This window comes from Neovison vison, chromosome 12 (assembly GCF_020171115.1).
Source record: "Neovison vison isolate M4711 chromosome 12, ASM_NN_V1, whole genome shotgun sequence".
Lineage (NCBI taxonomy): Eukaryota > Metazoa > Chordata > Mammalia > Carnivora > Mustelidae > Neogale > Neogale vison.
Window position 1 is genome coordinate 47,951,202 of NC_058102.1, and position 23,812 is coordinate 47,975,013.

A 23,812-nucleotide genomic window follows, 5' to 3' on the forward strand; every position below is an offset into this window, starting at 1 on the left:
ATAAACTTTGTTTTTAAAGATTTGGGTATTCTGGCATTTTCATACAAATGGAATCATACAATATGTGGCTTTGGTGTCTGACTTCTTTCACTTAGCATGTTTTTAAGGTTCATTCATGATGCCGCAGAATCAGTACTTCCTTCCTTCTGGCTGAATAATATTCTATTGTGTGGATATAGCAGATTTTATTTATTCATTCATCAGTTGATGGATATTTGGGTATTTGGGTTGTTTCCTTTTTTGGCCATTATACACAATTGTGCCATGAATATTCAAGTACAAGTTTCTATATGAACAAGTTTTCATTTCTCTTGGGTACATACCTAGCAGAATTACTGGATCATTAGCATAACCAAGTGTAACTTTTTGAGGAATTGCCAAATTGTTTTCTTAAGTGGCTACATTTTTTTATATTCCCATTAGCAATGTATGAGAGTTCCAATTTCTCCACATCCTCACCAACTTTTTTGTCTTGTTTTGTCACAATTATAGATGCCTGGTTGGTTTAAAAGTGGTATCTCATTGTGGTTCTGATTTGCATTTTTTAAATTTAATTTTTTATTATTTATTTGACAGAGAGAGACACAGCGAGAGGAAACACAAGCAGGGGGACTGGGAGAGAGAAAACACGCAAATCCCTCCCACTTAGCAGAGAGCCCAACATGGGGATCGATCCCAGGACCCTGTGATCATGACCTGAGTAAAAGGCACATTTATGACTGAACCACCCAGGAACCCATGATTTGCATTTTTCTAATAACTAATGATGTTGAGCATCTCATTTGCTTGGTGGCTATTTGTATTTCCTTGGAGAAATGTCTATTCAATCCTTTGACCATTTTAAAATTGGATGATCCTGAGTTACAAGAGCTCTGTGCATACTCTGGAGAGATCCTACTTAGATTAAAGCCAAAACAAAAGCAAGAACTGTTGGAGGACAAGACTGAGCCATAATGACCTATTTGGACTCTGTACTCATTCATGCCTAAAGTCAGAACTGCCTCCATGAACCAACACATTCTTGGGGGCTAATCTGACTAGAATGATGGAGAGGTAATCTCCCCTCTGTCAGGGTCCCTCAAGTAGAATGGGACTTTTCCCTATTGCAGTTTTTCTGGTCAATCCCCAGGCCCCACTCTATACTGTAGGCATTGGATTGGAGGTAGAGGAAAGATGAATGAGGTCTGTCACAAGAAGTGCCACTTCCAATTCCACAGGGCCTGGCAGAAATTTTAAGACCACAGAGACCTTTGCACAACCTCATAATGCTCGTTAAGTGCCCCAACTTAAAAAATAAAGCAACAAAGTAAAAACTCAAAGTAACTAACCTATGGGCAGATAAAAAGCATCAAGTGCTAGAGGAGATAAATACAGAGAATACAGAATCCTTATATTAGGTAAAGGCATGGTTGCCATTAACTAATATTGTTACATGTTTCCCAAATTACTTTTCTACCTATTGTTGTCCCTGTGTTGCCTAGAAAGATCAGCCTATGTGGCCTCAAGCACTACTACAGGTTCCAATCAGGTGAGTCCAAAAGTATAGGGCTCACTATGTGGATTTGAACAGGAGGCTAAGGAGAAAGTAGAGAAATTAGGGGTCATATATGAAGCTGATACACAGCAGCTTCGGAAAATATATGAGGGATTAAACATTTTTCTACATGAAAACAAATGACACTGTGGTCCTGAGGTAGAACAATACTCAAAATATGATCTTTGCCATGTCTATGCTACAGTGAGTGCCAGTAAGAGATGTGCGGTTACAGTATAATGGGAGATACATTAATTGTAATGAGGGCTACATACAGGTGGTTCATCAAAGAGGAGGAAACACAACCAGAGGCAGACACAAGATCTGTAAACTACATTTATTGAGTACTTATTGGGCAGTGGGTACAACCGATACAAAAGAGTTAGGATGGGGACAGGTAAGAACTTAAAAAATTAAATACACATGTTAATTTACCATCTATTTCTACCAGGAAAGTACAAAATTTGTACAACTTATACTTTATTATGAAATTGTGATGCCTGTCAAAAGGATACACTATATATACAATGCAAAAATTTTTTTTAAATTGTGCTTAACATCATTAGAGTTACCCCAAAATGGGTTGATAAATGTCTATCCAGCATTCATTCTTATTACCCACATCTATTTCACCTTAAAGATTGCTTGAAAAGTACAAATCCTTTGACCCTATTGCTGGGAAATCTGTGGTCAACACCTACATGTGTCGTTTCTCTAAGAAACACCATGGCATTTGCAGTCCATCTCTCCCTTAAAGTCCATCATATTTTCAGCTTAGCTTACTAGCAAGTTCTCTTAGAACTATTTATATGTCTTTTGTTTGATCATCTTCTTCAAGTTTCCTGATTTCATTTTTTAAACAATTTATAGTTTCACGACTTGCCTTTAATCTCTCCTTAAGCTCTGCAATTTCAAAGCTTGTTTTTTTTTTCGCAGCTTCTAATTTTTCTCTGGTTTTCACTTCAAGTTCTGCAACTGAGGAAAACATATTTTTATTGAACATTTTCATTTTTCTCACATGTCTAAGGTATGTCAGAGTAATAAATACGGCATTTCCTTAGGTCAGTTTCCATGATGAAATATAAACAACTTAAGATACATTAAATATAGGGAGGGAGTAGAAAGTCTTAAACTCTCACAAGAGAATCTGAGACACTTTCTACAACTGAGAATGAAATTCTGATCACTCACATTTTATTTCACAATTAAGATGTTAAGACATAATGTCCTTGTTTTTCTCTCCACATACATATTAATTTGGAAATAAGGTGGCATATAATCCAAGAGACATCCAGCCAATAAGAAGAGATAACTAAATACAGTGTTCTTAAATGTATGTACAGTAAAGCTTACATAAAATCATGCTGGTAAAACAAACCCCTATTAAAAAAAAAAAAGGTTTTATTTACTTATTTGAAAGAGAGAGAATGAGAGAGAGAAGGAAAGGGGGGAGGGTCAGAGGGAGAAGCAGGTTCCCCGCTGAGCAGGGAGCCCAAAGTGGGACTTGATCCTGGGACCCCAAGATCATGACCTGAGCTGAAGGCAGTCACCCAACCAATTGAGCACCCAAACCCTATATATATATATATATATATATATAATTATTATTATTTTTTAATAGCAATAACTACTTAGGTCTAAATTCCAGCTGTACTATTTACTAGCTGTGCCACTCTAAGTTTATTATTTCTATGATCATTTCTCATTACATTATGATGAGATATATTATAATGGGACTACAACAAATACCTCATATTATTTGAAAAGGATTTTTAATATTTTTTTAACTTCTAGTTTTAATTGTCTCATTTAGTTTATTTTATGACCTATTTCTTTCCCCCAAACTAGTCTTAATGGTTTTATAGAAGTTCTGGAGATAATGTGCTCTTAGTTGAGTTTTCTATTTTCTTGGTACTCGTGGAATAACTCCTACTGGTATTAATGACCAGCAAGTAAAGAGAACTTAGCATCTTAGTAAGCAGACCTGTAAACTTTCATTTTTAGTTCATATGAATACTTTATTCAAAAATTATAAATGAAAAAAAAATTTTAAATGAATTAATGTACATAAAGTATCTAGAATACTGTCAGGTACATAAAATGCCTTCCGAACTACAATTATGACAGAGGAACACTAAATGATATTTAAAACATTCTAGCTGGTCACATAACAAATTACTAAAGAAAATACCATTACTGCAAAATAGAACACAACTATTTAAATATTCCATTTGGATAGTGTATTATTATGTTTTACAAAGAAAAATGCCTACTTTTTGTCCAGCATTTCCCTCTTGTGGACATTTCAGGTAATTGCTGCTGACGACTATGAAAGCACAGTTGTACTTCTTTTTTTTTTTAAAGGTTTTATTTATTTGACAGACAAGAGATCACAAGTGGGCAGAGAGGCAGGCAGAGAGGGGGAAGCAGGCTCCCCGCTGAGCAGAGAGCCCGATGCTAGGCTCGATCGCAGGACCCTGAGATCATGACCTGAGCTGAAGGCAGAGGCTTTAACCCACTGAGCCACCCAGGAGTCCCCACAGCTGTACTTTTGATAAGATGATCACTAACTGGAAGCAGCACGGTTTGGTGTGTGTGTGGGGTAACCCTTTGAAATCAGAAAGACTTCAGTTCAAACACAACCTTGGCCCCTTATTAGCTAAGTGCTGATACTTCCTAAGTCTCCCTCAATCTAGTTTCTATTTGGTAGAGTTCAAACTGTATTTCTCAGAGAATATCTGAGGATTGAGTAATAAATTTAAAGCATCTAGAACATTAAAAACATGCAATAATATTTATTTTGTTTATGGTCAGTGACTTTTTATGATGTATTTTATAATACAGGTAAAATTTTATATTGCCAAAACAATTCTTATTTTTCTTTGTAATTTTTCACTGCTTTTAACTTTGAAAATTATTTTTGAAAATAGGAGTACCTATATATGATACAAGATTAAAAGGCTGTAAATGTCTCTTTTTACCTCTGCACCCCGCTGACCCCCACCAGAAACACCAATCAGTGTTTCTTCCCAGAGATAATCAGTTTGGGGATTCTTTGGTATCTTTCCAGAAATATTTTGTTCATAGACAAGAACACATCCCAAGTGTAATTTCTTCTTACCCCCCAAAACAAGTGGTATCATACAATCTACACACTGCTCTGTATCTTGCTTCTTCACTTAATATTATGTCTGAAAGCCCATTCCATATCCTACAGCTGTCTCATTCTTTTCATGGCTGCAGGTGACTTCACCTAATGGACATACATAACTCATTAATCTGTCTCCTTTGATATACACGGAGTATTTCCATTCTTTCTTTCATAAACAATGCTATGGTATATGCTATAATTATTTCAGTATATTTGTGGGATAATGAGTACACTTGTAGGACAAATACCTGTAAGTACAATTGTTGGGATATATGTACTTGTAACTTTGAAGGAATGCCAAGTAACTCTCATAGGTTCTATTACTTTCCAATCTCACTAGCGTTATGTCTGTTTCCCTACTATATCAAACTCTTGGTCTCAGTTACCCTGAAAGGTTAAAAAGGGTATTTCAGGGTATATTTAATTTGCCTTTCTCTTTTTCCTACTGAAGTGGGCCAATCTTTTTATGTTTAGGAGAGACATTTCTCCTTCCCTTTGTATGGATTGTCTTTCTTTCCTTTGCTATTTTTCTCTTTTCTTTTTAAAAAAAGATTTTATTTATTTATTTGAGAGGGAGAGCACATGAGCAGGAGCAGAGGGAGAAGGAGAAGCAGACCAACTACTGAGCAGGGAGCCTGATGTGGGGCTTGATCCCAGGACCCTGAGATCACAACCAGGCCAAAGGCAGACGCTTAACTGACTAAGCCAGTCAGGCGCCAGCCTTTGCTAATTTTTCTAGCACATTATTCGGCCTTCTTAAAAAACTGAGGTATAAGTGACATATTAGTTTCAGGTGTACAACATAATGATTCTACATTTGTATATACTGCAAAATGAACATCACAGTAATTCTAACATCTGTCATCATAGTTACGAATTTTTTTTCCTGTGATGAAAGATCTCTCAGCAACTTTCAAATATGCAATCAGTATTGCTAACTAGTCTCCATGCTGTACATTACATCCCCATGACTTATTTATAACTGAAAGTTTGTGCCTTTTGACCCCTTTCAGCCTTTTCACCACCTTCCGACCCCCACCTCTGACAACTACCAATCTGTTCTCTATGAGCTTTTTTTTTTTTTTTTTTTCCTAAGATTTATTTTAGAGAGATCGTGTGCATGTGTGAGCAGGAGGAGGGGCAGAGGGAGAGGCAGAGAAGCAGATTTCCTGCTGGGTGCAAAGCTCAAGACTCTGAGATCATGATCTGAGCCAAAATCCAGTCAACGCTTAATCAACTGAGCCACCCAGGTGCTCCAGTTGTTTTTGTTTTTAAGATTCCCCATGTAAATAAGATCATTTAGCATTTGTCTTTCTCTGACTTATTAGCATAGTGCCTCAAGGTCCATCCATGTTGTCATACATGGCATGATTTCCTTCTTTTTAATGGCTGAATAATAATATTCCATTGCATATATGTATCACATTTTCTTTGTTCATTCATCAGTTGTTTTCATTTCTTGGCTATTGTAAATAACATGGTAATGAACATAGAAGTATCTATCTCTCTTTAATTTCCAAGTTAGCATTTCTGTTTTCTTCAGATAAATATCCAGAAGTGGAACTGCTGGATCATATAGTAGTTCTATTTTTAATTTTTTTAGGAACCTCTATGCTGTGTTCTGGAGCAGCTGCACCAATTTACATGCCCACCAACAGTGCATCAGGGTTCCCTTTCCTCCACATGCCAACATTTGTTAGTTCTTGTCCTTTAGCAAATAGCCATTCTAACAGGTGTGAAGTCATATCTCATTGCAATTTTAAGCTGCATTTTCCAAAGATTAGTCACATTGAGCACCTTTTCATGTACCTGTTGGCCATCTGTATGTCTTCTTTGGAAAAATATCAATTCAGATCCTGCTCATTTTTAAACTGCATTGTTTCTTTTTTTGCTATTGAGTTGTAGGAGTTCTTTATACATTTTGAATATTATCCCTTTATCAGATATATACTTTGTAAATATCTTCTTCCATTCAGTATGTTGCCTTTTCATTTTGTTGGTGGTTTCTTCTGCTGGGCACAAGCTTTTTAATTATTGGCCCCTCTTACTGATGTGCAGGAGCTCTTTATATATTAAAGAAACCAGTCATTTGTGATAGGAACACATTACTTTTTCATGGCTTATCTGTCCTTAGACTTTGTTTAGAGTGCTTTTTTACTACGCAACAACTTTTATTCCTTTGCTCCCCCCCCCACATCAAACAAAAAACATATACTGAGTGAAAGGCACTTTGTTAGATGCTGGGGTGAGGTAGACAATAGATAAGAAAGGAAAATGCTGTACAGTGTCAGAGGGAGCTATGAGAGCAGACTGGATTCATACCAGTGTGAAAGGGTGTGTGTATCAAGGAAGACTTCTTGGCAGCAGTAAAATGGAGCTAAGTTTTAAAGAATGAGAAAGGAATTAGATGGATGAAATAGACATCTCAGGCCCTGGAAACAGCACATACAAATTTGGGAAACAACAAGCAGTCATTACAACAGTTAACAGGTAGTTTTAAATCTAGCCAGGAAGACCTGATCCTACTTATTTGTCAAAAGGACAGCATACACTATAGATAGAGATTCTTGTTGTTTGGTTTAGTCATTACACTTTATTTTCTTACCAATCGTAAGACTGCAAAGGGCACGATGTATTTGGAAGAAGACTTAATTCGCAATGAGGATTGTAAGGAAAAACATTTTAAAACATCTTTTAGCTTATTTCAGTTTTCTATTTCCTATATATTAAATGCTTATAAAAATTTATAAATTTCTAAGAATAATTTGTTTTAAACTTCTAAATTAAGCCTCAATTTAGAGTAAACCAATCCAAAGAGGACTATTATTTTTACAAAGCCAATATAACTTACTGGTTAGAAGCACAGACTGTAAGGCTTTTACACAGAGATAAAATAACTTATTGATAGAACAAACAGAACAGCATGGATTTAGGTTAAATCCTGGCTCTGTTGGGTGATTTGAAACAAGTCATTAAGTCTCTCTATGCACTAGGGCATTTATCCCACAGAACAGGGCTAATAGTAGCATCTTCTTCCTAGGGTTGTTATACCCATAATTCAAGAAGTTCAGAAATGTAAAACACTTATCTACTATACAGTAAGTTCTCATTAAGTGTGTACTATTGTTCTAACTATTCCTTGTAGAAGCAATTATTATTATGAATAGCTAGATCACTGTGCTTGAGCAAATCTCCATGAATTTATTAGCAGTAATGTTTTATAAACTTTCAATATGCTTCATAAATGTATTCTCTGACCTGATCTATAGCCTCCACCAAAGGTGTTCCCTACCCTCCTGTTTTTCTCCCTATCACCTAATTACTAACTTACACATTACTGTTTTGTTAATTTAGTGTTTGCCTTTCTCTCAGTAGCATGTAAGCTTTAGGAAGGAGGGATTTTTATCTGCTCTGGACACGGCTCTATCTTCAGAACCTAGAATAATGCCTGGTATGTAACTGGTGCTCAATATATACCGTAAGCAAATTAATGGAAGATCAAAGAACTGAATGAATGGTGACATAAATGTTAACACAAGAATGGCAAATAGGTATCATCTTGAGTACCAACTGCAAATGACTGGCAGTAGCTGTACGAAGAGATGTGTAAGGGATTCTGACACCATGTCAGCTTAGAGGGAAAATGTAACATGACTAATTATCAATGTGTCATTCTAGTATTCACCACCCCAGCATTAATCTGAAACTATGTGAAATGGCATAGGGTAAACAAAGAGAGATAAACTAGTTCACAGTACAGAAGTCCCCCCTTATCCATGAGGAACATATTCCACGACCCCCAGTAGATGCCTGAAACCATGGGATAATACTGATTTCTATATCCATTATGCTTTTTCCTTTGCATACAGACCTATGATAAAGTTTAATTTATCAACTAAGCACAGTAAGAAATTAACAATGACTAATAAAATATAATCATTTTAACAGCATACTGTCATAAAAGTTACATAAATGTGGTCTAAGTATCTGATTGTACTGTACTCCCCCTTCTTGTAATGATATGAGATAAGATACCTAAGTGGTAAGATGAAGTGAGGTGAACGACGCAAGCCCTGTGACACAGCATTAAGCTACCACTGACCATTTGACAATGTGTCAGGAAGAAGATCACCTGCTCTGCACCAATGTTGACCACAAGTAACTGAAACCTCGAAAAGTAAAATCATGGATAGGGGATACTACTATATACAAAAGTATACAGTTGACCCTTGAACAACATGGGTTTGAATTGCATGGGTCCACTTATACATGGATTTTTTTTTTTTTTTGGTCAGTAAATGCAGTACAGTACTATAAATGTATTTCCCTTACGACTAACATTTTTTCTCTATCTTATTTTATTTTAAGACTAAAAATATATAATATACAAAATATGTGTTAACTGACTATTTATCAATAAGGCTTCCAGTCAGGAGTAGGCTATTAGTAGTTCAGTGTTTGGGAAGTGAACAGCTACAGAGATTTTTGACCATCTGTGGGTTGGGTAGAGGAGGGTGGTCAGGAGCTCTAAACCCGGTGTTATTCAAGGGTCAACTATAATTATGTTCTTCAAGGTTCTTCACAGATTTTATTAGCAAGCACTAGTAAACAGAAAATGACTGACGGGTTAAGCAAAACTAATGGAAAGCTATGCTAAAATGTGATTAGGGAATAAAAGACAGTATTTCAGAGAATGTGAGACGCTACTTTGTGAACAATTTAAAACATCCTTCTTAGAGGTTCTATAGTAATACATATATTTTTTTAACTCATAAAAAATTTATCTTTATATATCCTTAGAAAAAATTTAATAGTCGCTAACCATAATCCTTTCACCATTATAGAATACACTGTATTTCAGGATTACTTATGAATTCATGGCACTTACATTCTGTTTCATGCTTATAGGCTCCTAATGTTAGCTGGCGAGATGTTGTTAATAATTGCTGCATCATTGCTGTTGGGTCTTGAAATATCTAATGGGATAAAATGAAAAAAAAAGCCCAATAACTTCAAAGTTCTACAACTTAAAATGCTTTTAAAATTCTCATTATAAAATCCTCTTACCATTTCATCATAGAACTCTGAAACCACTGTCTTTTTTCCCAGCATTGCATTGGTGTCTGACTGAAACAGCTTTAATAAATGATAGAGGGTTACCTGTGAAATAAAAATAGATGTCACATCTGTGCAATGGTTTTCATCATCGTGAGACATCATGATTTCTGTAACTGAATTAGAAAGTAGAATTAGTTAACATGTCAAATTCAAGATCTTATCTCAACTGCAAGTTACTGTATGCCAAATTACTCAAATTCTGTACTTTTATTTTCCCATTAGGTATTATTACCCATCCACATCTACCAAACATGAATGTTTTAAAGAAGGTAGGTATGGATGTCTAAAAACATCTCTATAGAGTAACTATGTAGAAAAATAACATGAAATATAGCTATAGAAATTAAGCTGGAAGTTTACTAAGATACTAACTTTTTTACTTACACAAATGAAATGGGATTAATTTTACAGTTATTCTGCCCAAGATTAAAGTTTATAAATTTACAGGGGGAGGAAAGATTTGACACTTTCAAAGTAAATAACCAATATTAAAATGCTCAGTGAGGGCAAGATACTTTCTCTGGTGATCTATAATATTATTAAACAAATAACATAATAAACAAGTTTGTCAATGATAATTCACTTTGGTAGAACCAACATGTCTTCAAAATACACAAAAACAGGTATAATAAGACATCAAAGGAAAAGCTTTGCAGCACAATGTGTGATTACTTGAGCAAAATAAAACCTAGCTAATAAAACAGTACAGTTGATATTAAAGTTGCAGAAACCAATCCAGAGGCCTCAAATAATTTTCCAAAAGGTTAGCTTAAATAATTCTAAGAAGCATGCATTATTGCTATATTTAAAGCAGACAATTTGACAAGTTTCTCAAGTAGACAGAAAGGAGATGAGACTACACAAGTGGACAAACCGTAATAGAGAAATTCACAACATGAAAACTCAAGGCAGAAAGCAGCATTACAGGCTGGAACCAGCAGAAACAGGGGGGGCTCCAAGCCCAAAGTTGACAAGTACAGAAATCAAGAATGCTGTGTAGTGGCAGGGCCCATTAACCTTCCTTCTCCCATCACTCAGACATGAGACAGCACATCCTCCTGTGAAATTTAGACGTTTTTACGCAAACAATCAAGTATGAGGTCAAAATAAAGATATTTTCAGTAGCAATGGCTCTGAAGCTTTCTCAGGCATTATTTCTGAAGAAATTCCTCTAGAGAAATGAAAAAAGCCTGAAACAATGAAGAAAAGGGATCATTTGTCATCACATAACGAGGTGACAGGTACTGCTGAAAACTGAAAAATTCAAACTTGGCGATTCAAATATGTGAGATGCATGGGAGTAATTTCTAGAGAAACAGAAAACAATCATTGTGGTTTTCCTAGGGAAGGGGCCAGAGGTGGGAGAAAGATGTTATGGGTTGAACTGTGTCCCCTAAAAAGATATGCCAAAGTCCTAAGCCTCAGTACTAGTAAATGTGACCTTATTTGGAAATAGGTCTTTGCAGATGTAATAAAGTTTAGCTAAGACCCTAACCCAATATGACTGGTGTCCTCATAAGAGACACAGAGACAAGGAAGGAGAGGAGCCAGGCAACAATGGAGGCAAAGATTTTAGTTATGCCACCAGAGCCAAGAAACCCTCCGGGCTACCAGGAACTAGAAGATGCCAGAAAGGATCCTTTCCTAGAGGTTTTGGAGAGAGCATGGCCAATACCTTGCCTCCAGAACTGTGAGAATACCTGTTGTTTTTAGCTACTCAGTTTGGGGTGCATTGTTATGGCAGCCCTAAGAAACTCATGCAGGAGACTTGCATTATTTTTTATATATATTTATTTAAATATTTTATTTATTTATTTGACAGACAGAGATCACAAGTAGGCAGAGAGGCAGGCAGAGAGAGAGGAGGAAGCAGGCTTCTGGCTGAGCAGAGAGCCCGATGTGTGGCTCAACCCCAGGACCTGGGATCATGACCTGAGCCGAAGGCATAGGCTTTAACCCACTGAAACACCCAGGCGCCCCTATTTATTTTTTTTTTAAAGATTTTATTTATTTATTTGACAGATCACAAGTAGGCAGAGAGGCAGGGAGAGAGAGGAGGAAGCAGGCTCCCTGAAGAGCAGAGAGCCCGATGCAGTGCTCGATCCCAGGATCCTGGGATCATGACCCGAGCCGAAGCAGAGGCTTTAACCCACTGAGCCACCCAGGCGCCCTGTATTTTTTATTTTTAAAACCTTTTTTTAAACCATGTACATACTGTACTTTTATAATTTATGAATAATTTAAAACTGCATCATAAAACTATCCTTCCTTGAATTTATTATTCAGACACTTAGAGGCATTCATGTAGATGTGGACAATGAAAAATGCCAAAACAGATGTCTCTAATTTTAAGGGGTGTTTGAAGATTCTTAGATCAATTAAAATGCCTAAACTAGACACAAAGATATTTCTAGGAATAAAAACCCAAGTTAAGCATTTTGGTTTTTAGGAACAATCATTACTTTTATAATGATTTGGTCTATAATCTATAATGGTTTGATCTATAGATTTTTAATCTATAACCAGGTAACAGGAATAAATCACATTACCCATGTCTTTCTTTATTATTTTAAATAAAACATCATGACTTATTTTAAAAGAGCCGACAATTAAAGGGATGGCTCAGTCATTAGGCATCTGCCTTTGGCTCAGGTCACAGTCCCAGGGTCCTGGGATCAAGCCCCAAGTCAGGCTCCCTGCTTGGCAGGAAGCCTGCTTCTCCCGCTCCTGCTCCCCTGTGCTTGTGCTCCTTCTCTCAGTTATAAATGAATAAAATCTTTAAAACAAAAACAAACAAACCAAAAAAAAAGAGCCAACAAATAAAAAAGTGTAATGGTTTCATTATACTAAAAGAACATGAGACACAGTTTTTGGGTGATAAAATTCAGGCCTGTGTTGATCTATATGGAAACCTATTCAATAAATTAATCACTGCGGAAGTACAATAAACTCTTTCCAAGAGTTTTGAGTTGTCTTGTAACAATGTTATATGATATAATGATTTCTTTCAGAGATGTATTTTCCAATTGGGAGTGATGGATAGGACAGATGAAGAACAGACAAGTAAGGCAACACATTCTCAAAGTAAAAATGAATTCAAGTAATCTTACAAAGTTAAAAAGAGTTTCTGCACTAGTAGCATTCCTGATTTCTTTTCCTTCTCTCAACATCTGCTGTATTTCTGGGTTCTATCCTTCCTAATAGACTATTTTCATTAAGGACAGGAGCAGAATCTCATCTTTGTATCCTACCCCTTGAACAGTATCTTGGCAAGTAATGGATATTTAATAATTTCTTGCCAGTTAGAATATAGTGTCTGTTCTATAAGAACAAAAGAATGATAGGACATCTGAAAACCTTATCACATGGAAAACATTTAAATGAGCTATAGATGTTATTCAGGAGAAAAGAAAATGAATATATGAATAGTTAGTTATCGGTAAAAAGTCCAAGGTGGAGCTTTTTTTCTTTTTTTTTAAAGATTTTATTTATTTGACAGAGAGAGAGAGATCACAAGTAGGCAGAGAGGCAGGCAGAGGGGGAAGGAGGCTCCCTGCTGAGCAGAGAGCCCAATGCCGGGCTCGATCCCAGGACCCTGAGATCATGACCTGAGCTGAAGGCAGAGGCTTACTTAACCCACTGAGCCACCCAGGAGCCCCTAAACTAGAGCTTTCTTACCACCATAACTACCCCAGACCTGAACAGGATCTTTCACTTAATAACAAAGTCAACAGTCTATTGGAGACAGCAAGCCCAAACACGACTCATTTGAAAGACTGCCTAAAGGAATTCCTACATATCAGAAGTATGGCCTATACCTATGGGTCCTAAGTCTTACTGTGCAGCAAAATCACACGGGTTATTTTGAGGGGTACTGGCCCCTCTCCAAACCTACTAAATCAGACTCTCCAGGGGATGGGGCCTAGGAGTTTGAATTTTTGAAAAACAACTCCGATATCTCTGGTACAGTCCACTAGGAACGAATTCTCTGACTACAGGCCCAGGTCATAGCTCTATTAGAAGCCCTATTAGAAGCTCTATTAGAAGCACTTTTATAAATAATCTGATTATAAAAGTGTAAACGTTTGGTGCTAAAGGAATGCACTGAGTCTATCAAGATGAAAATTAATGGTGATGATCTGAAATTGGAGTTAAACACCAACCACACAAGTGGGATGAGCGAGCTATAACTAAGTTGTAACCCTATGGGTTTACAACCCAAACAAGCTGAGTAGCTTTAGTTCAAAGGAAAGATAATGCAAAGAATGTGAGGTCTGAATGCAAATAAACTAGGTTCAAAAATTAACTGCCACAGTTAACTGTGTTTCTGAGCATATGACTTGATCCCTGAACCTTAGTATCCTCATCTCTAAAATGATGATACCCTCAACCTCACAAAACTGCTGAGGGATCAAAGTGAACGTTTTGAGGGACTTTTTACATTATCAAGCAACAATCTGGTAAGAAGAGAAGAAAAGAAAAAAAATCAGTGGTTGTAAATTAAAAGTCAAGCATAAAATGAAGCTGCTAGTAGTGACAGCAACTTAAAAAAGCAAAAAACACTGTTGCTAGGTGTTTTAACTATAAAAAACCAGATACTCTCATTCTGAACAGCAGATGGACTCATCTCGTTTATTACTAATAACCAAATAATATTAATGAATTTTAAATCTTTTTTTTTTTTTTTAAGATTTTACTTATTTGATAGACACAGCAAGAGAGGGAACACAAGCAGAGGGGGTGGGAGACGCAGAGAGAAAAAGGCTTCCCGCTGAGCAGGGAGCTCAATGTGGGCTCAATCCCAGGACCCTGGGATCATGACCTGAGCCGAAGGCAGATGCTTAACAACTGAGCTACCCAGGTGCCCTGAATTTTAAACTTCCGCTGTGGTAATCACATGATTCCATGGTTTCTTTCTGAGAAATGTTCGCATTATATCCCTTCTTTCTATAACTGAAAAATAAGTTTTGAAAGGTACTTACCATAAAAATGAAAAACCTTAACTCATGGCAAAATACACCATGCTATAAGCTTACATAAAGTGTATCTAAATAAAAATGTCAACATATAACAAACTATTCATTAAGTATGTTACATTTTTACAATTATAAAAATCTATTTTATGTTTACAAAGATTATCATTACTCACAGGTCTCTCATTAGGATCAATGAAAAATATTTTGATGATTATTTCAAATTCACCCCATCCTGTTTCAGTAATTTCATAGGGAGGTTTAGTAACAACTGAAGAGGAAAAAAAAAAATTATAAATTACTGGTAATTTATAAATTATAAATTATAAATTACTGGTACAGTCACCTACATCTTTTTAAATTTGTTAAATAAATTTTATATTATGAATCAAAAAGCTGTACTGTACCTCTTAAAGGATTGCCATAGCTTTCATGTAATTTAAATTGGATTTTCTTCACATATGCTGACATATCCTAAAATAGAGGAATTAGTTCTGTTATCTACATATAAAAACTACAAGCAAAATACACTGAGCATTGTACCTAATTTCATAAAATATACTTTCCCTCAAATATTATGGAATCTAATTTTCTTTTACTTCCAGTATAGTTAACATACAGTATTTTATTAGTTTCAGGTGTATAATATAGTGATTGAACAATTCCATATATCAACCAGCGGTCAACACGACAAGTGTATCACTTAATCCCTACTGGAATCTATAATTTTCTAAAAAATGTGAATTATACCTAGGTTTGGTTTTTATTTTAAACAAAGGAGGCCTGAGTTGAATTCTTTTTTTTTTTTTTTTTAAAGATTTTATTTTATTTATTTGAGAGAGAGAGACAGTGAGAGAGAGAATGAGCGAGGAGAAGGTCAGAGAGCGAAGCAGACTCCCCATGGAGCTGGGACTGAGTTGAATTCTTTAATAACGTAATATACAGGAACGTACATATCCCTAATTTACTTGTTTTGCAAATCGCATTTTTATATATTTCTACAGACAATGCTCTAAAAAATTTTTAAATATATAAATATTTATATTTATTTTTAAAATCATATATAAATTAATATTATATAAACTATATGTGTAATTATAATATAATATGTATTATATTACATAAAATATTATATATAAATATAAATAATAAAATTAAATTATACTTATTTATATATTAAATATAAATGTTTTAAAATAGAAACAATTTATATTTATATAAACTTAAAATAATTTTATATATGATTTATATATAAGATATATATTATATATGATACATTATACATAACAAAATTCATATAAATACTTAAAATTTATATAAATATAAAATAATTTACATTTAAATATAAAATAATAGTACATTTCCAATATATTTTATAGAAGTAAGAATATAAACTAAAGCACATCTAAGAACTAAGCAACTTTAAAGAATAAAATTATATTATGTAAAGCTAAGGTCAACTAAACTAAGTAACCTAAAACAATCAGATATAAGACTCCTTTTCCTAATCTTATTTTGAAGCACAGAAGCATATTCAGTAGTTCTGACACATAAAGGGATACTCCTAGGGAAAGTGACTTTTTTTTTTTTTTTAAGATTTTTATTTTATTTGACAGAGAGAGATCACAAGTAGGCAGAGAGGCAGGCAGAGAGAGAGAGAGAGAGGAGGAAGCAGGCTCCCTGCTGAGCAGAGAGCCCGATGCGGGACTCGATCCCAGGACCCTGAGATCATGACCTGAGCCGAAGGCAGCGGCTTAACCCACTGAGCCACCCAGGCGCCCGGGAAAGTGACTTTTTAAAAAAAAAATTTCATTGCAGAAATAGGAAAATGCAAAACTGAATCAGTCACACTTGACACTAGTGTTCATTAATCTTTTTACTTGCTTCTGTGAATTTTTTTCATATGATTATCTACATTTTTTTAAATTGGGGTAATAATGATATACTAACATCTGCTTTGACCACGTAACATTATATTGTCATCATTTTTTTTTAAGATTTTATTTATTTATTTGACAGACAGAGAGCACAAGTCAGCAGAGAGGCAGGCAGAGAGAGACGAGAAAGCAGGCTCCCTGCTGAGCAGAGAGCCTGATACGGTGCTCGATCCCAGGACACTGGGATCATGACCTGAGCCGAAGGCAGAGGCTTTAACCCACTGAGCCACGCAGGCGCCCCTTGTCATCATTTTTTGAGGCAGCTTTTCATAAGCATATTTGAAGATTCTTTGGGCAATATTTTCTTTCGTTTTTTTCTACAAATGACCAATACTAGGTACCAGATACTAAAATGGTAAATAATAGACTCTTGCCCTCATGGGGAGGGAGTAGACAAGAAAATCAGCCATTTCAATGTAATCTGTGTTAGGAGAGCAATAGGTATAAGTTCGTAGGAACGGCATCTAATTTAATTTTTGGAGATTGAGAGTAGTTCAGAAGAAAATACACTTAAACTTGGACCCAAGGGAACAATAAGAATGGAGTAGATGGGAAGGAGTGAATGAAGACATTTTAATTAAGAGTGTCCCTTTGGGGGCGCCTGGGTGGCTCAGTGGGTTAAGCTGCTGCCTTCGGCTCAGGTCATGATCTCAGGGTCCTGGGATCGAGTCCCATATCGGGCTCTCTGCTCAGCAGGGAGCCTGCTTCCTCCTCTCTCTCTCTGCTTGCCTCTCTGCCTACTTGTGATTTCTCTCTGTCAAATAAATAAATAAATAAAATCTTAAAAAAAATATATATATATATATAAAGAGTGTCCCTTTGGGAAACGGAGAGTAATCTAGTATTGATGGAATGTAGGGTATATGATGAAGCAAACACAGCAAGGGCTGCAGGCACAGAACTGGGAAAGACCATGGCAGGCCTTTTAGAACCTTTTAAAATTTATTTATTTTTAACATTTTATTTTTATGTAATCTCTATTCCCAACACGAGGCTCGAACTCACAACCCCAGATCAAGAGTCACAAACTCTACTGACTGAGCCACCTAGATGGCCCTAAAACACAATAGTTTTTTTTTTTTAAGATTTTATTTATTTATTTGACAGACAGAGATCACAAGTAGGCAGAGAGAGAGAGGGGAGGAAGCAGGCTCCCTGCCAAGCAGAGAGCCCGATATGGGGCTCGATCCCAGGGCCCTGGGATCATGATCTGAGCCGAAGGCAGAGGCTTTAACCCACTGAGCCACCCAGGTGCCCCAAAACACAATAGTTTTAACTTTATCCTAAGGGCAATAGTCATTGAAGGTTTTCTGTTTTGTCTTTCTAAATAACAGCTTTATCAAGATATTCATATACCACACAATTCACCCATTTATAGTAATTCTTCAATGGTTTTCAGTACATTCAGAATTGAACAACCATCCCCACAATCAATTTTATAATGTACTTATCATACATAAAGAAACCCTATACCCATTAGCACTCACTCCGAAATCCCTCTTCCACCCATGCACTGGCAACCACTAATCTATTTTCTGTGTCTATGGATTTGCCTATTCAGGACATTTTATTTATTTTTTTAAAAAAAGATTTTCTTTATTTATTTGAGAGAAAAACAGTGAGAGAGAGCATAAGAGGGGAGAAGGTCAGAAAGAGAAGCAGACTTCCCATGGAGCTGGGAGCCCGACATGGGGCTCGATCTCCCGACTCCAGGGTCAAGACCTGAGCCAAAGGCAGTTGCTTAACCAGCTGAGCCACCCAGGCACCCTATTCTGGACATTTTATAAAAATGGAATCATGCAATATGCATCTTTTGGTTTGGCTTCTTTCACTTACCATAATGTTTCTAAATTTACTCCATGTGGTAGCTGCACATTTCAGTACTTTATTTTTTTTTTTTCTGGCTAGTAATATTCTGTTGTATGGATATAACACATTTTACTTATCCATTCATCAGCTGAAAGATACTTGATTGTTTCTATTTTTTGGCTATTATGAATGCTCCTGCTACAAATATTCACATACAAATTTTTGTGTGAACTTTAAGTGGTTTTAAATCAACATATTCAATGAATATTTGCCGAATACCTACTATGTACTGACTGTATTCCAGGCATTAGAGATTCAGCAGCCAAACAAAATTACTAGCAGCCAGATTATAGTTTCATGTCTTTCACCTTCCTGATGGTCTTATTACCAAATTGTTCCTAAAAAGTATGAACTACCCTTCCTGAAACACCTGATTAAATAGGAAGCTAACTTAAGACATAATGATTGGAAGATGTGCTGTGTTTATAGCATGGTTCTTGTTATCATAACTTAAGTTAGAAAACATTATTGGAAAACTGATTTCTACTAACAGTTAGTTATGTGAAGACAACTCTCACTTTATTCTTTCAACATCTGGGGGATGACATTTCTACAATGTGACAATTTTATAACCAGAAAGTTATCTGTAATATTACAATTTATCTTCAATCAAAAACAAACGGTAGCTTCAAAAAAGTTACAGGAGAAACAAGTGCCTACCTCATTTCTATATGGTTTTACATACACTGTCCACTGATGCGTGTGCCCATCCTCTTCTCTTTTCTTTCCAAAATACCGAGCAACATTACCATAAACTATTGGTTTAACGATAGTAACCCCCTAAAAGAAAAATATTTCAACACCAATTAATACTGCATCATTACCCAAATATACAGAATAAGAGCTCTGAAAACTTGTTTTAAGGAATGGCAAGCAATCTAAATAACTAGTTTGCTTATAACATGGATTTCTCTCAACAAATCAATATCAGACAATTATCTTCATATTAACACAAGTAATTAAACACCAGATTAATTACAATGTCCCCATTTTTAAAATGTCTATTTAAATCATGTAAAATACTTTGATTTTTTGTTTGTTTTGAAGAAAGGCTCTTTATTTACAAACTTTAAATCAAGCCTTGGGAATTAAGACTGCCAATTGACTGCCATCACCTGATGGTAATAATGTCCTGATTTATCAGCTTACGGCAGTGTTTTCCAAAACAGAGTACAAATATTAAAGGCAGTCTGGGAGAGGATTCTTAGGTAGAATTAGGGCAAACATTTCTCAATTGATTACTCATGCATTAAGTTCTGAGATGTAAGTTCATGTTTCACATCACATCTGGTAAGTGTAGACGTGGTGACTGCTGCCCGATTATCACGAAAAGGAGACAAAAAATTTCAAGTGAGGAGAAAATGCTGAATATTGCACATGAAATTTGAGACTAATTGTTCAACAGTAAAAATGTATCTGAACATCAAAGAGCAAGATATACATACCACATATTAGAAGTGCTGTGCCAATGTATTCAACAACTTATAAGAGAGGAAAAGCAGTGAACAAATGGAAAAACTTTCCATTTTGGTTGGAAAATTAACAAATCCAATCCCTATTATCCTCAAGTTAGTTCAGAAGAAAGCAAGCAGGGCGCCTGGGTGGCTCAGTGGGTTAAGCCGCTGCCTTCAACTCAGGTCATGATGTCAGGGTCCTGGGATCGAGTCCCGCATCGGGCTCTCTGCTCAGTGGGGAGCCTGCTTCCCTCTCTCTCTCTCTCTCTGCCTGCCTCTCTGTCTACTTGTGATCTCTGTCTGTCAAATAAACAAATAAAATCTTTAAAAAAAAAAAGAAAGAAAGAAAGAAAGCAGTTTGTATGAGAATTTAAATAATCACAGTAAGTGCTACTTGACACTTGTGGCAACAACAGAAGGGGCATCACGTTCAAGGCATAAGGATAATGAGGAAAGAAGGAATAAATGAGCATAAAAAGCACTGGTGGGGGGAATGGATAAGAGATCCTGCAGCTATGACGGGTTGCTCAGTGGATTTCCTCACATGATGCAAACGGGGTTCATCTATCAAAAGCCTTTCTCGCTGAAGGAAATTAATCTAAATTGGAAAAAGATGCCTACAAAACCACATAACAATCAAGAATGAGAAATCCCGAACTTTAAAGCTTTACATGACTAACTCGCACACATTTTTGGTGGAAAAGCATTTGAAGATTACAAGCCTAATTTTCTCAAATCACTTTGGACTTAACTTTTTGAACCTTACACAATTACAAGTAGAGAAAGTTCCGCAAGTTCTCCAAAAGCTAATGTCCCAACCCCTTTCCTATCAGCCCAAAACCTTGCCCAAAGCTTGGGCAAGATATATATTTATTAAGTTTCTGGTAGTATAAATTTTACCTAACATCTTTTCCATTCTATTAAATTTTGGTATAGTTTCTGAAATTTTCCAAAAACTTCTACTTTGCATGTGGTATTAAAGCACTGTGCATAACAGCTGTATACACAGAGAGTCAAAATTATGTAAAAACAGTGTAACACTGATAAGGACACTGATAAGAGTAACTAGATTGGTTCGAACGCGCGTGATTTCTTTTTTTTTTTTTTAATTTCCTTTCTGCAGTAAATATAAAATCAGAAGGCGTAAAAATAGGTGTTCTATCAAGAACTCGAAAGCCCTGCCTTAAAAACTCATGTGCCAGGGGATGTAGGAAAGTGGGAGGGAAATGTGTCAGTGTCAAACATTACGTTAGGCTCCACGTTAACAACTTTCACAACAACAAACTCACATTGACTGAATGTTCTCTATGTGCGGGCCAGGGTTCTGTTCTCTGCGTGCCTTGCTTAGTAGTATCTTGGCCGAAGCTTTGGGGCTTTGTGGACATCATGGACTCGGGCAAGTTTTCTGAACTTTTCTACAGCCCCACCCCCCCGCAGTTCTTCAGTTCTCGCACCTGCACGTGTTACGTGTGCAAGCCTTTCTAAAGCGGCTGCAGGGACAGAGTCACAGAATCGGGTTAGGCGCCTGGCTACTGTGCTTGGCACGGTTAAGCGCAGAATCCAGTGTCTGCTGTTATTACCCTCACCATCAGGGGAATGGCACCCCCAGTTTACCCGTGACCTGGGCTGGCAAAAGGAGCACCAAGCCCTCAATCAACGTAGCTCTTTTCCTCGGCAACAACGTCCAGTTCTCCCCCGAGCCACCACCGGCTTTTGGGGCGGGGAGGGAAAGGGGTTGAGAGGCGGTCACATCGCGGCCAAAAGTCGCACTGATTTTCCCCGCAGCGGCTTTGACAGGCTTTCAGTCTAGAAACCACCGTTTGGAACCCGAGCTGAGAAGGCGCGAGAGGGAAGCCACCGCGCCCTCCCCACGCCACGCAGGGCAGAGCCAGGACCTGAGAGCCACTCCCGGAGGGGAGGCGCATGCCGGGCACTGACCTTCACTCTCCCGCCGGAGTCAGGCCCAAATTCGGCCATTCTCTTGAACATATTGTCCTACGGAAGAAGCCGCCGCCGCCGCCAGGGAAAGAGACCGGGGCCGGCGGGGTCGCCGCTCCCCTCAGAGGCCCCGCTCCTCCTGTGCGGGCCCAGGCGGATGGCCTCTGGCGGAGTGAGGGCGAGTCTCCGGGGCTCGGGGCGCTGAGGAACGGCCAACTCCTCGCGGTGGGTAGCGTCCCGGAAGCGCGTTTAGTCCCGCGCGGTGAGGAGCCCAAACGGAAGGAGCGGTGGCGGCGCCGTGCGCAGGCGCGAAGGGGTGGTGCGCGGAGGGCGCAGGCGCCCAGCCGGGGCTCTGCAGAGAGCGGGCCTCGGTCGTGGGAAACCGGTGGAGGCCTGGTGGTGCGGTTACGTGAGGACCTGCTGGATAACTTGGGTACGGAGCAACCAAGAAGTCGGCTTTTGGAGCCAATACCTTATAATCCCTAAAGAGTGAGGATTTTAGGGAGCGCCTAGGTGGCTCAGATGGTTTAGCGTCTGCCTTTTGGTTGGGTCATGATCTTCAGATCCTGGGATCTGGCGCCAGGTTGGGTTCCCAGCCCAGCGGGGGTCTGCTTCTCCCCTCCCTGTGCCTCTCCCCCTGCTTATGCTCTCTCTCTGAATAAATTTTTTAAAAAAGTATTTTGAAATAAAGTTCAACTCTATTCCCCTGCCCACAGCTTTTCATTTTATTCATCCAGACCAACGGGGTTGAATGTCTCATTTCTTATTTAATCCCTTTATCTTTGCTTTCTTTGACACTCTTGAGTTTATAGTCCAGGGTCCATAACTTGACACAAACTTTCCCCTATTGCCTGTTCAGTGGCACCCATAACTGCGCAGATTACTTGCACTAAATTAATGAAGTCAAATCAATTGAAGCCTTAGATGTTTGCCAGAAGTTCTCGCTCCTTTTTATCCCCTAGTTACTTTAAAATTTTACCCAGTCTCAAACCTCCAACTCTGGCATCAACCCGCTCTTTCTTATCAGATGACTGCATGTAATCTCATAGAGAAAACAAATCTCCACACCTGAAGATCTAAACATAAGCTTTGGTTTGCTCAGTATCTTCCATCCCTTTTCTTCTGTTTAAGAGAGAATCTTCTTTCAGTTTAAAAACAATTCTTCAGTCTTTTTTGCTTCTTCAAGGATTTTTCCCCATCAATCATACCCACTCCACCTGTATCTTCAGCTTTTCCTCTACTTTGGGTTTTTCCCATAAAAATTAGGTTTAAATCTTTCTCATTGAATACAGTATGGGGGGAGGGGGACTGGCTGGCTCAGTGGGTTAAGCATCTGACTTTTGGTTTAGGCTCAGGTCATGATCTTAGGGTTGTGGGATCCAGCTGCAGTGTTGGGCTCCATGCTCAGCTGGGAGTCTGATGGAGATCTCTCTCTCTTCCTCTCCTCCTCCCTCTAAAATAATCAATTCTTGAAAAACAAAAATAAAAAACAGTATGGAGGTTACTTTAAAAGTTAAAAATAGAACTACCCTTCCACAGCAACTTCTTTCAAGATATGTCTCCGAAGGCAAAGTAAACAAAAGTGAAAATGAACTTTTGGGACTTCATCAAGATCAAAAGTTTCTGCACAGCAAAGGAAACAGTCAACAAGACAAAGAGGCAACTCAGGGAATGGGAGAGGATATTTGCAAATGACAGTACAGACAAAAGGTTGATATCCAGGATTTATAAAAAACTTCTCAAACTCAACATACACAAAACAGATAATCATAACAAAAAATGGGCAGAAGATATGAACAGACACTTCTCCAATGAAGACATACAAATGGCTATCAGAT

The 23,812-nt window shown here is 37.4% G+C and overlaps 1 protein-coding gene across 2 annotated transcripts; it reads right to left on the reverse strand.

Annotated features, from left to right (window-relative positions):
- Window positions 1-1,856: 1,856 nt before the first annotated feature.
- On the reverse strand, window positions 1,857-22,238 carry YEATS4 (YEATS domain containing 4). 2 transcript variants are annotated; one of them, XM_044227404.1, is made up of 7 exons: window positions 21,975-22,238; window positions 19,243-19,362; window positions 15,184-15,250; window positions 14,953-15,047; window positions 9,753-9,845; window positions 9,574-9,661; window positions 1,857-2,509 (listed from the first exon to the last, which is right to left on the reverse strand). In XM_044227404.1, exons 1-7 carry the CDS (start codon window positions 22,023-22,025, stop codon window positions 2,340-2,342), a joined length of 684 nt encoding a protein of 227 aa, XP_044083339.1. In that variant the 5' UTR covers window positions 22,026-22,238; the 3' UTR covers window positions 1,857-2,339. The 2 variants fall into 2 exon arrangements, with proteins under 2 accessions (XP_044083339.1, XP_044083340.1); XM_044227405.1 differs by lacking the exons at window positions 14,953-15,047; window positions 15,184-15,250.
- Window positions 22,239-23,812: the final 1,574 nt, after the last annotated feature.